Genomic DNA, 14,048 nt, shown 5'->3' on the forward strand with positions numbered 1-14,048 from the left:
TATGGCAGAACTATTTTATCTAGTCAACTACCATCACCACATGTGCACTCACTAACACACAAACGCTGATATATTGGGTAACTTACGACTAAAGTGTTGACTCTGACAGCGCTGTGACGGACTCTGCAGGATCATAGGTGGGATCCTGCCCCTTTGAAGCTGCCACTGAAGAGCTGCCCTCTAATGGATCGTCCTCCAGCTCCTCTTCAAGCTCCAGACGAGGTCTTTTTGAGGGTCTCTTTACAGGTGTTGAGGAAAAACGGAAAGGGTCTGCAGTGGATGTCCCAACACCAAAATCCTTGCAGGACACAGTAGCCTGAACACCTGTAAACAACAATATCATTTTACTAAAGAAGTCTACACCAGTGGCGTCAAACTGATCCAGTAAAGGGCCACCTGATCAGGTGCGTTCTTGCTTGGTTGGAATGAAAACCTGCAGCCACATGGCCCTTTACTGGATCAGTCTTTTTCCAGACTTTTTACTGTGACAACCAAACTCCCTCGTAATATCATTAACATCACACTTGCTTCAAATGCCATTACTGGAGCGGAGCTAACTAGTTAGCCAATTTCAAGCTGACTTCACCATACTCGTAGGCAACTGTAAATACTATCAAAACGTGGAGACACTTACCTGTGGCTCGGGTGCAGTTCCTGGGTCTCTTATGGTTGGGACTGACCCTTTTACGAGGGTCAGTGTCGAGACAAAGCCAGCTTGGTACTGACCCTCGTTACTGAAGCAGTCCGACCTGAAGTGGTTAGCACACACATACAAGCTAACACGAACCGTAGCTGGCACGTTGTCGTTAAAAATGAAAAGCAACCACTGGCTCTTCTGTTCTTCTGTAGTTGGGACAGAATATAAGGATTTATGTTGATTTGTACAACCAACAACAGAGCAATATGCGTGTCTAGCTTTGAGCGACAACATTGTGAAACACTGCTGTCTCACCGCAGGACACACCGAACTTTACCTCAGGGATGAACGCCCCCCTCTCGGATATCTCCTGTCACCGCGCAGTGGAAGTTGGCCTATGATAATGACTCCTTTTGTTACGTAACTAAAGGAGCAGATTGTGAACAGCCTGTTGGAGTGCCGTGTTACCAGTGTGTGGGCTGCAGAGACCATGCAGGAATCGCTTGTTTTCCTCATTCTGGGAGTTTGCAGGCTCAGGTAGGACCAGCTTATATATGTAGACACCACAGAAAATGTGGTTTTTATGATATGGGACCTTTAAATGTAAATAGTTACAAATAACTTTGTAAATTTCAAAAACTCACGCACAAATTTAGCAACAACAATTCATATTTGCATTGTAACTAATGCAATTGGTTCATTAAACATATTTGTGGTTTTCACAGTAAAAAACTTTTTCCTACTCTGATTTTATGTTATTTTGTGATTTTGGGTCCATAGTGGTTATATAGTATGTCAAATTGAAAAAATAACTGTACAGTCACACATTTGAGGTTGTGCTGAAAATAATGACACCAAACAGGGCAAGGTAAACAGTTTTTAAGGTGAAATATAATGGTAAAATCAAAAGTAGTCAAAAAAAGCCAATTATATCCCTGATGTCCCACCTTTAAACACAACCTCATTTGGCCATCCATGAAAAAGCTACTTAACCTCCCACTTTTCTATAGGAATACATGCTTCCTACAGGCAATGCACTAGTTACTTATATATACACACACACTTATATATCCACTTTACATTCCATCTACCTTTCTTTACCGAACGCCTGCATCAGCCTCCTCACATCCTCACAATGACGATACACACATGCTGACATTAAGCAGTTGTAATATTCGCCATGTAGACCACATTAGCTCAGCGTCTTGGAGCTCGAACATTTGCTACGACATTTACAATTAACTGATTCCAATTACTTGCTGGCATAATGCAGAGAGACTTCTAGTCAGGGCACAGTGGGTCTAAACAAGTGGGGTGGGGTGGGGGGTTCAAATGATAAGTCTGTAAGGTATTAATGCAACATTAAGTCACTTCTTCACCTTAAATAGCAGCTTCGACTTCATGTTGACGGTTCAGTGTCTTGTAATAGGATGAGTGGTGTCTCTGTCACAGCTACTCCACCTCCGGAACTAGACTCCGTCACTCAGGAACTGTGGGACGGCACCAAATTACACAAAATGTCAATGATGAGAGGTTCAGGGATCGCCAAAGCTCCTGCAGTTTATCACCAATTACATGAATGTGTGGATGAACTTTCGTGACACATCTAACAATCATTGAGACATTTCAGTGCTGACGCGCCGTGTCATGATATACTGATATTGATGATAACTGCAATATTTAAAAATCAAATACTGATATTGTGTCAATGATAATATTGACACAACATATTGACTTTACAAATTTCAATTGTTTACATCACAGCTTTGCATGTTGGCTGATATTTACTGAACTTTCTGTCCCTCCACTCTAACCAAGGATGCCTGTTGATGACTCTCAGTCCACAAGGCTGGCCAGTTCTCATCTAAAACAAACAAGGAGATACACAGAGGGATAAAAGCATTGTATGCTGTTGACTACTGGACCCCCCCCCCCCCCCCCCCCCACACACACACACACACACACACACACACACACACTGCCTCTGCTGATTGATAGTGCTGCTGTGCCTTGGTTGCTCAGTAAAGAAAGGTGCTAACAAGCTAGCTTTATCTATCTAATCTAGATATAACGCTAGCAAGGTTAGCTAGTGAGTTAGCCAGATTTCATGGTAAAACTATTAAACACTGACTGACGTTGAGAACCTCACCAGCAGCTAGCTAACGTCAGTTACACCAGATATGGCACGGCAGTAAATATAATTCAATACCAACAGCAACAATCCCAGGCTGTTACAATATTATCTACTAACCTGGATGTGACTTTCAGGTATGAGGTTTAAGTTACCGTTAGCATCAGGCTCCTTTTCTGTAACATGAAGTGATTCTACATTATGTGAGGTCGGGCTTGATTTTTTGGGCCCGGTCTAAGCTCTACTTCAGGCTAACGTTAGGTCATTGCCTTTCATAATGTTGGCGGCTGAGCGGGCGGAAGATCCAGCATCGCCTTCTCCTCCTGCAGATGCATCATTTCTTTCTAATTAACCTACGTTACATAAGCCTACTTGAACTTGAAGTAGTTGAACTATTGGGGACAAGATCTCTTCTCTAAATATGCAGTCAAATCGTCAGTGTAGAACAACTGCTCATCAGTAACCACTTTAAAACTTACTTCAGAGTGATGTAGTTAAAGTAGGTCCTCACGATCCATTCGTGTTTTGAAAGACGTTTATTCTGCCTCCCGTGTTTGTCTTTCCACAGACGCTACTTTAACATTGACGTGCAGAGACCTGTCAATCAACTGAGGTGGCGTCTGAGGTGTCCAATCAGGTTCCAGAGGTGACCAGCGCTACCAGGGCATCACTGTAGCTCCGCCCCTTTATGAATGTTCATAAAATATTACTTCATGAAAATTCTTTTCAAGAAATTTCAGCCAAATGAAGGCAAATCATTTCAAAAGTAAAGCAATTTCAAATGTGAAAACTGTTTGGTGAGTTAGTGAGTATGTGAGTATTGGTTGTGACTGTGTGACAGGCATAATAACTGGCAAGAAAAAAAATCAGATAAAAGTGGGCACCATGAGTGATAGTCGGACGACGAGAGAGGTCTATAAATACGGCTGGAGTTCCTCGCTGATATTGTAGGAGCTAATGCCACTGAGCGTGCTCCCGCTTCATAGCTGGTCGAACCATGCTGCTGAGCATGGGTCCCGCTAACATCAATGCATGTCAGCCCGCTTACAGGACAGGCATTCCCGGCCATGAGTGACGGTAGAGACCGGCTCCCTCCTCATAGGCCGGGGAAAGCCACAATACAAGCCGGCTGCCAATGCATGATAATGAAGCGGTAGAGCTCCGGTGGGGTTAGTTCCTACTTTTGCAACTAAAGAGGTAGTAGTAGTTGGTTATTAAGTTTTGTATTTCATATCAATGTGAAAACTTTAATGAGTAAATAAATATATATTTTTTATTTTACTCTCTCATTCCGACCGTGTAATAATGCCAAACCATTTATTTAAGGAGTTGTCGTCACTTCATGTGTAAACGGTTCAAAGGGGAAATTTTTTTTTTTGGGGGGGGGGGGAGACATTAGAAAAAAAGTGATGAAATCAGAGCCTGCATGCCTTCTAAATGTGGCAGGTTGATATAACATAGTTAGATTGTGTTCTTTAATAGTGGTGTCACTGAGTCCTTGTTTTGTCATTTGCCAGTTCCTCATGATGTGACCCTGCCTGCATTTGGGGTGTCGTGTCACGTGAGCACTGACTGAACTGATGGTGGGTTGAGGGTTTGTTGTTGCTCATGTGAATCTTAATTTGTATTATTTAAGAGTATTACATAAGAGATATTCTCCTTTGAATAATGTTTTGTGTATCATATGATTTTTTTTTTATTTAATTTAATTTAAATTTTTTTTTTTAAAGAGAAAATTTTTTTTTAAAATCAATGACCATGCAAATGTTTCTAATTTCCGAAGTTAAAATAAGGACATAAAATGTCTCCTGCTTCACTGTTTAGCCCATTCTCTGTTTGTCTCAGTGTTTACTTGCATACTTGACCATGATTGGCTTCCAACAGTTGTGATGTCGTGGCTGAGGTCACCGTGATCGTACAGGTGTGTTGTTTTTATTCTTGTACCTGTACAGTATGTAATGAGTTTGAAGAATCACTGGAAAATCCTGACTATCAACTTAGTTGGGCATTGGCAATGTCCTCTAGCAACGCCAAAGCAGCTGCTGTATCATGTGGCACAGTCATCACGCAATGCATAAAAGTAGGCAATTATTGATGTATGGTTCATTCATGAGTGTGATTTATAACTAAATCACTTTTAAAAGATACCAGCATGAATGCAAGTCCTGCAACCAAGTGTCCCTCACTTGAACTCAAAGATAGGCTTAGAAAAAAAAAAAACCTCTTTCAGTCTGACACAATCTCTGAATCAAAATTATTTGGTATTTTTTTCTCTCTCTCACCATAGTTATGTGAAAAAGGAAGGACGTCAACTTCATCAAAACAAGATGAGAACGTTATCGTTGTCCCTTTTCTTCTGTCACGTTTCATCACCAGGTTAGATCACATTATCAGTAATGATATTCAGTGTTAAGTAAAGGTTAAATAAAAATGAAGCAGTTCATAATAAATATGACACACACACAAATAAAGAGGACAAACAAACACCGCTGGTTTGTGGAGGTTTGTGATGGAAACAAGAAGCTAAATGAGCAGTGATGAAGCTGCTGTAACATATAAAGACGTTGTTGTTGAGCGTGTGTGTGTGTGTGTGTTGAAGAGTATAAAGAGTGTATAAAGACTGGGTCCCGCTGTGTTACTCAGGCTGCACTACAGCATCTATTGACAGGCGCGATCCCACTACTGAGCGGCACGGGGGCTTTGACCTGCTCCGTCTCCGACCTGGGCCGGTGCCCCCCTCCTTAGACGACCTGGTGGTCCCGGGCTCCCCCAGGAGCACCATATCGATCCCGAACTTAGTGCGGACACCCGATCGACATAGTCCGCTGCAGCTCAGAGGTCCTGAGCTCAAACGATCCTCCAGCCTCAGCCTCCCGGGAGCTTGGATTACAGGCGCGCGCCACCGCACCCGGCCAGGAAACTCTGCGTCATAGAGGGTCTGCACTTTGACAACAGCAACAACAACAACAACAACAACAACAACAATAATAATAATAATAATAATAATAATCGTTATTATTATTATCGTGCATTTTATTTAAAAGCTCCTTTCAAAGCACTAAAGAATACCGCATATAAGAACAACACTACAACAGAAACAGGACACAATTCAGTGCAATGAGAATAAATAAATAACTAAATATGTATGTACACAGTAATATAGAGCCAGGAGCTGGGCACACAATTCATACTCAGCAGTCCTCACTATACAGGAAGTCAACCAGGCCGGGTTGGGCAGGGTGAGAATAGCGCAATAAACTGGAATAACGAACAGGCAAGTGTGTTTTATTTAGTTTTAGTTTTATTTTATTCATTCTTTTTTTAGTATTTAATTATTCCACATTTACACCGAATCCTCTTCTGCCTTCTGTGCGTGTCCTTAAGTGCTTTTAATGGCGCCTTTAAAAAAAAAAAAAAAAAAAAAAAAAAAAAGCATCATTATTATTTATTAGTAGACATGCGGTTGTCTAGAGCGCCACATGCTGGAGGGCCGCCGCAAATTAAAGAAAATGATTTTCTTTTATGAAAATAACAAATGAACAAAGACAGACAGAAAGAAAAACAAACTGTGTCTCCCTGTTATTTGTCATGTACACTAGGCACCTCTGATATGCTGACGCTATGGGCTCACCAGACCACACCCCTCTTTTTCGCCGCGCGAAGCCGTTATCTGCGATGGCCGAGCGGTTTAGATAGATGTCACTTCGAGTGTTCCCAGTGCGCATGCGCTCAGCCGTTGAGAATGGAGGTTGGCAGGTTCGAGTCCAGGAACGGACCAGACTGCGCGAGGTGTGCGCCCCGTAACTACAGACAGACTCCGCTGATCGTAATAAAAATGGCTGTTTGAACAGAGTTGTATGAACGACTAAAGAGGCTTACCACACTGTGACTGCTGATAAGACACAGGTGGTTCTTTAGAGTGTGAAAGTCACTCCTGAGGACCTTGTTTGACTCTGCTGTGGCATCGGCTGGTTTCTACAAGTCATCAGCAGCATGGACACATAAACACAGACGCCTCATTGAGCGGGTTGGCCCGTTGCAGTGATACGTCGACGTCGCCGTCATATTGGATGTGGCAGCTCAGCCCCGTGAAGTAATACAAGTCAATGGAGTGAACTTTAAATAATGCTCCTTTTTACAAAGTGCTGTAAGTTAATGCCTCTCATTTACACATAGACACATGCGTGGCTATCTTTGATAAACAGATTAAAACCATAAACAACGTCTGTAACGTTCTCTGATGATCTGATGGTTAACTGCTCCTTATATATGTTCAGTGTACAGGTAGGCACCAAACCTCAGTATGTATTTTATGTTTTTATGAGTGTTTACAGCTGCCAATGTATGTATCGCTGTTACTGTGTTGATACATGACAGTTAAATATTGAATCTGTGTTATAATAACCAGATCCTGACATGTAAATGTGACATCTGTGGGATTAAAAAGCACCAACGTCATTTCTATAAATACAGTATTTTTGATCATCTAATAACAATCATGGAGTCTGCAAATCAACATAAGAAACTGACACTGGTCTGCTTTCTTTTCTGTTAGCATTATAAAATATGAAATATGTTGCCTGCTCAGCTCTCCGGCCGCTGTCACTCTGGACCTGCTCCCCCCGTCTGCTCCGTTAATCCCGCTCAGGATTCAGCCTCCTGGACTGCTCCCACCTCCTGAACTCTTCCCCTTCACTGACTCTCCCTATCTGGACCATCCCAGCCCTGCCCCAGATCCAACCTAGTAAAAATGAGCTAAATCTGGTTTGAGCATTTTTGCTTCCCTGTCTGTGTCCGCATCTGGGTTCACTGATTCTCTGAAAAATGTGACTAAAGGCCTTGAGATTTACACTCGTTAGACTTTGGTGCCCCCTTGTGGGAGCATCAAGAAGACACTGTAGAAGCTCTGACTACCTGATTACAACAAGAAACAAAACAACCATTTTTCATCAAGCAAATTTAGATCAAAATAGCAAAAACATACATACAGCGTGCATATTGGGTGTGTATGAGTGTGTATGTCTCTGTCCATGTCCGAGGGGGTGGGAGGGTTGGGTTCTTTTAATTATCTTCTCCTAACTTTATTTTGCTGTTTCTATTTTTCTGCTGTTGTTTATTTCTGAGGCACTTTGAGGTACTTTTTTCTGTATGAAAAGTGCCATATAAATAAAGATTGATTGATATTGTACAGCCATGTACATATGACTCTATACTCTTTATACTTCTCAACTATGAAGGACCCACGTATAAGAATGTAATGTCACCTCTGAGATAGAGAAACTGTAATTAGTTAGGTGAGCACCAAAATAGTTTCTATACAGATAATTAGCCTCATGATATCACAACTGATCATTGTCAAAACAAAACAGGGAAATTAGCAACATTACAGCAGCAAAGGAGAGCAAAAACAGAGCATCAATTAAAAACAGCACTAATGAATAACTACAAAAAAAGATTAGACATATAGATAAAAATGAAAAACAGTATTCACAATATAAACAACATGAATAAGAAACAAAAAACTCCCAAAACAGTGAGACTATTGCACACTGACAAGAGTATTTACAGCATTTCACACAGGGTGGGGGCCGCTCTCTACCGGGGATAATAGCTTAGCTGTCGCCCCCCTTTCTCCCACCACCTGCATTGAGACCGGTGGGCATCCATCAGCAACTTCAGACACTGACTTCACCACATCAAAAATAACTACATTTACTCAGAGTTCAATACAGCGCACATAAAATGTAAATCTTGCATCACTCCTGATGCGTGCAGACACACCAGAGGGCTATTCCATAAAGGAGGTTCAACTAACTCTGAGCCTAACCCTGAACTCTGAGTTGACTTACCCTGTGAAGTGAAACTCTAAGTTTTCAGTTCCAGAACAGCTGATCTGAGTAAGGTAAGTCGACTCTGAGTATGTTAACTCTGAGTTGAGCTTGTGCCTGATGACTAGTAAAAAGCCATCATCAGTTGAGCTCCGATACTGTGATTCACCATGGCAACAGGGGAGAAAACAGGAAACAGACATTTTCTGGGAAAAAGTAACACGGCTGCGGCCGTAATAAAACTCACTGACAGAGTTGTAGATGCGGTCGTCTTTTCATTTTGAATTTAACATCACTTTCTTTTATATTAGCCTTTGAGAAAGTGGTTGAATGTTGTTCAGTGTTTTATTTTATTTTATTTCATTTTAGGCTATTTCATTTCATTTAAATCGGCTGAAAATGAAATACAGAAACAGTCTCATGATGGCTCCTCACTTTGGTTTTATTTCACATATTAAACAAAGTAAAAGTTTATTCAGTGGATATTTTAACTTGTAGTAGCTTTTACCACCAACAGATAATGTTTAACACACATCTGTGTCCTAACATCCTGCTGAGTAGTTGAACATGAAGTGGTTCTCACCTCCACCTCCACCACGTCCGACAGAGGCTGAGGAGCTGATCCTGAGTCAGGCTGCAGGGTGACCAGAGGCTGAGGGCGTCACTCACCCCCAGGACCCAACATTAGAGGCAGACACACACTTACTGTCCACAGATTGAACTACAAGTCATTTAATCTTATACTCAATGCAGCAGCAAACTAGAAACACGGACTCTGAAATTACGCTGTTGGACAAAAATACAATAGGCTACACTGATGGTTACTTTTGTAGTTATGTGTGGGAAATAAAGAAAGCCAAATTAAATGTGAGTTATTTCTCTTTCCTGGCTGCTTGAAGGTGTTTGATTAACCTGCGAAGTGATAAAAAAAATAAAAATAAAAATAAAAACAAACAAACAAAAAAACAAAGAGGATTTCTCCTCCTTTTTGAATTGTCCGTATACCAAGAACTGTCGAACGCCCTCTTCCTTGTTTCATGTCGAGTTCTTGGGAACATTTTCAGACACGGCTGAACAGGACCCTCCTCTCTGGATCTTGAGATGTCTAGAATACATATTGAGTAGTTATGGACACACATCGCATGGGAATAAATACTGAAATACTTCAATACAAGATGAAGTAGTGTGGCTCACAGTGGCTAACTTGTAGGTTGATGTGTAGAGCTTTTGCACAGTGAAAAGCTTCTGTTCAATGTAAGTGCAGCTGAATCTGGACCTTAGGCTAATTAATGCCATTAGTAGCACCTGTATTTGCCAAACTATATCATGTCAGAATAGCTGCTGTTCAAAAGGTTCACAGATAGGTTAGTAAGTGTGGGCCTACCACTTGGTCCTTTAGGTGCACACTATGTGGAGCTTGATGTGGATGTGGGGGTTCAGTGGCATCTCCTCCTAGCAGCTCTGGCTCACTGTCTTCCTCCTCAGAGGCAGACGTATGTGTCACTCTCAACAAGTGAGGAAACTGCATTGTGAAAAATACAGATGGCGTCAAAATAAAACAGCAATAAAATAACATCACACACACACAATCATCTACTGTTACAAGCTGAGTCAACATTCATAATTAGGCGCAATCTGTCAAAATCATCTATTGTTACAGAGTGAGGCCAAACTGCTCAGTGTCCTAACTGGGCATGCGGTTTACTGCCTCTGTAAGCTCTGACCTGGGGCTGGTAGACTGGGTCCTTGTGTCTGACCACACTGACCTGCCTGACTAGCTGCAGCTTCAGAGCTGCCAGGGCTGCTGACATTGGTGCTGGAGTCTGTCTGGACCTGAGCTGTGCCTCATTTGTGCTTCTTAAAAGAAAAAAGCCTGAAATATCTCCCTTCCTCTTCATTCTTATCTGTCCTCATACAAAATAAGACAGTCTGGTTACACCCCGAGATTGTGTCTTAAACTATTCATCTTCATTCTCTTGCTATAGCTTATTTTATAATCAACTGTCAGCCTGGCTACTATACAATTAAACTGGATAATGTAATCTTGTCAGCACTAAGTAAATCCAAGAGTCTGGCTGCAGACCTCCAGTGTGGGGTCACTTCCAGTGCAGCCTCTAGTCTCAGGCCGGGAAGTGCAAGAAACTTCAAAATAAAATCTTTTAGACACAATAAACTTCAAAATAAAGTCGTTTAGACACAATAAACCTCTAAATAAAATCCTTTAGACACAATAAACTTCAAAATAAAGTCGTTTAGACACAATAAACCTCTAAATAAAATCCTTTAGACACAATAAACTTCAAAATAAAATCATGTAGACACTTTCTGTGAAAGCAATATCATCGCAATTTTGCTGCCGTTTTATATTTAATCAATCAACATTGTAATGTTAAAACCATTAACTACCTTAATGTGGCATACATGTTGATCTTGCCAATACTGTCTACGTAGCATGTAGCATCGGTAGACCTATCTATATCAGTGTAGCAACATATCGATTCAATACGTCTGCCATCAACATTACTGCTTTAACACTGATTCGGTCAACAGGACATAAACTGTCCATGTAGCTCAGTGACGTCAGTTCATAGAAAAACATTAAGCTTGTTGACTGGACAGTTGGAGCCTAAAGCCTCTCTTCCTGTCTTTATCAAAAAACACACTTTTCATTCATAATGGACCTTTGAAGAGTGTAACAGTAGTTTAGTACAAATATCTGAATTCAATATGGAAAATGTATTTTACACATATCCACAAACTGTTGGACAATGTGACAGACATTAGCTTCACTACGGATATATGGAGTCTGGACGTAAGTCAGATGAGTATGTTGAGTCTTACTGCTCAGTGGATTGATGACAGCTTTGGAATGAAGAGAGCTGTTTTGTGTGCACAAGAGTTTGCAGGATTGCATACGGTGGCTGCCATCACTAGTGCATTTGACTGCATGTTTGCTCAGTGGAAAATTAAAAAGACAATGTGCACGTTGTGCTTCACAACAATGCACAGAATATGCAGAAGGCAGTGGACGAGTGTGGCGTTAAAAGCCTGGGCTGCATGGCGCATACGCTGCAGCTAGCAGTGCATGATGGAGTGTTAAGCCAGTGAAGCATCTTTGACTGTCTGGCTATTGCAGGGGTCGGGAACGTATGGCTCGCGAGCCAGGTGTGGCTCTTTTGATGATTGCATCTGGCTCTAAGATAAAACAAAATATTCTCACTTGTTTTAATCCATCCATCTATTTTCCACTGCTCATGTCCTGTTCAGGGCTGCAGTTGGCTGCAGGAGCAATTGTCCATAATTTAAATGGATTATAATAGCCTACGTTGGCCGTTGCTGGGTAAACAGGTAAACGCCCCCTTTTGAATCAGTCTGCGCCGTCATTAGCTCAAAGCTAACCCTTCGACGAAGAAGATGGCGAAAAGAAAAAAAAAATGAGGAGTATCGTACATTTCAGGACAAGTGGACCGAAGAATTCGCCTTTGTGGAGAGAGAAGGTTCTGCGGTGTGTCTAATTTGCAATGACAAAATTGCATCGATGAAACGGTCGAATGTACAGCGGCACTTCAACACACGCCATGCTACCTTTGCATCAAAATACCCTGCGGGAGAAAGTAGAAAGAAAGCGTGCCAAGAGCTACTGAGCAGGCTGCAAGCTAGCCAGCAGCAACTCCGTGTATGGACCCGACAAGGTGACTATAATTCTGCTAGCTTTGCTGGATCTTTAGCAATAGTGAGGAACGGAAAACCATTCACAGATGGCGAGTATGCTAAAACGTTCATGCTGGATGTAGCCAATGAACTTTTTGATGATCTTCCGAACAAAGACAAGATAATCAAACGGATACAAGACAGGGGTGGGCGATATATATCGTCTGCGATAGGATCGTGATTGTTGTTTTAACGATGTGCAAATTTACATTATCGAGTATTTAAATTAGTTCGCCAAAACCAATGAAACGCACGTCCACACTTCACATTACAGAGCAGCAGCGCTCCATAAAAAACACAGCACGACTCAGCCACGCCCAAGTCCTGTAAGAAAGTCACATGACCTCTCTCGCGAGAAGCCTTGCAACAGGTCAGCAGCGTAGTTGTGGAAAATGCAGGTGGAGGCAGGTACAGTCCCTGACGCAACTTCAGAGGATTTAGTGCCGAGACGTGGGTCTACTTCTCTGGCATGGAAATGGTTTGGTTTCGAAAAGACTGACGTTGGTCAAAACACCGTCATATGCAAAATCTGTCGGAAAGCTATCGCCGTTAAACAAAACTCCACAACGAATCTCTTTCACCACCTCCGCACCAACCACAGTAAAGAGTATGAAGAATACGAGAAACTTCGAGACTCTGCAGCTCAAGATAAACCAAGTAGGCCAGCTGTTCAGCACACCCAACAAACCCTCGCTGAGTCATTCAGCAGAAAAGTGCCGTATGACAGAAAAAGTCAACGATGGCAAGACATAACCAATGCTATCACCAAATTCATAGCCAAAGAGATGTTGCCGATGCAGTTGGTGGAGGGAAAAAGTTTCATTGAACTTTTGAATGTCCTAGACGCGCGATACACAGTGCCAAGTAGAAAATATTTCAGCGGAACCGCTCTCACCACCCTCTATGATAAAACTCGTAAAGCTGTGATGAGTGAAGTGCAAGAGGTGAAACACTTCGCAACAACAACCGATTTATGGTCTAGCAGAACATCGGAGCCATACCTCTCTCTGACCGTGCATTTCATTGATGAATCGTGGAAACTTCGGAGCTACTGTTTGCAAACGTCCTATTTCCCAGATGCCCACACAGGAGAAATCATTGCCCTTGGTCTGAAAGATGCCCTCGCATCATGGTCGCTGAGTGAACAGGACATGGTCTGCATGACCACCGACAGCGGCGCAAACGTCGTCAGTGCACTCAGAATCAATGACTGGAAAAGGCTACCGTGCTTTGGGCACCGGCTTCATATTGCAATCGGTGAGTTCAAATGTCAATCTTCTTATTTAATGCAGTTAAACAGTCAGGGCTCTAGAGTGCGAGCAATTTGGGCGAGAGTAAATACACGTTAGACTGAGAATATCAGTAACATCCATGATAAAGTGATAAAGTGGGCGTCACACAATTGACATCTTTTAAAAAGCACCGTCATTCTCTTTATCCCTCTTCTTGCTCACACACGCACAGCTGCAGCACGCAGTTCAAGAAAATATAATTTGATATTATAAGCTTTGTTATTGGATAGGCTAATATGACAATATATGAAATTAACTGGTATTTCAAATTGCAATGTATGGCAGTATAAGGCCAACATTGCCTACATGGCACTGTTGCTCAGTTCATGGCAATGATGTACCCTTTCAAATTTTTTCCAGAGAGGAGCATGCGTGATGCAAGGATAGACAGAGCCATTGGTGTCTGCAAGAAGGTGGTTGCAGCCTTTTCCAATAGCTGGAATTTGTAA

General features: G+C 42.0%; 1 protein-coding gene and 3 long non-coding RNA genes across 5 annotated transcripts; 3 read left to right on the plus strand and 1 right to left on the minus strand.

Moving 5' to 3' along the window:
- Window positions 1-525: 525 nt before the first annotated feature.
- On the minus strand, window positions 526-3,390 carry LOC119021628. Of its 2 annotated transcripts, XR_005075689.1 has the most exons (4): window positions 3,248-3,390; window positions 2,426-2,501; window positions 2,017-2,127; window positions 526-749 (listed from the first exon to the last, which is right to left on the minus strand). It is a non-coding gene; the product is annotated as an uncharacterized LOC119021628 (long non-coding RNA). The 2 variants fall into 2 exon arrangements; XR_005075688.1 differs by lacking the exon at window positions 526-749 and having other exon boundaries at window positions 1,580-2,127; window positions 3,248-3,387.
- On the plus strand, window positions 2,628-3,952 carry LOC119021640. The gene is made up of 2 exons (XR_005075708.1): window positions 2,628-2,905; window positions 3,337-3,952. It is a non-coding gene; the product is annotated as an uncharacterized LOC119021640 (long non-coding RNA).
- Window positions 3,953-4,610: 658 nt separating this feature from the next.
- Window positions 4,611-5,693, plus strand: LOC119021633. The gene is made up of 3 exons (XR_005075694.1): window positions 4,611-4,689; window positions 5,056-5,144; window positions 5,412-5,693. It is a non-coding gene; the product is annotated as an uncharacterized LOC119021633 (long non-coding RNA).
- A 5,284-nt stretch (window positions 5,694-10,977) lies between these two features.
- LOC119020712 (E3 SUMO-protein ligase ZBED1-like) lies at window positions 10,978-14,048 on the plus strand. Its single transcript, XM_037100252.1, has 2 exons — window positions 10,978-13,564; window positions 13,960-14,048. The coding sequence occupies exons 1-2, from the start codon at window positions 12,700-12,702 to the stop codon at window positions 14,046-14,048; spliced, it is 954 nt and encodes a 317-aa protein (XP_036956147.1). The 5' UTR covers window positions 10,978-12,699.

This window comes from Acanthopagrus latus, chromosome 6, assembly GCF_904848185.1.
Source record: "Acanthopagrus latus isolate v.2019 chromosome 6, fAcaLat1.1, whole genome shotgun sequence".
Classification (NCBI taxonomy): Eukaryota; Metazoa; Chordata; class Actinopteri; order Spariformes; family Sparidae; genus Acanthopagrus; species Acanthopagrus latus.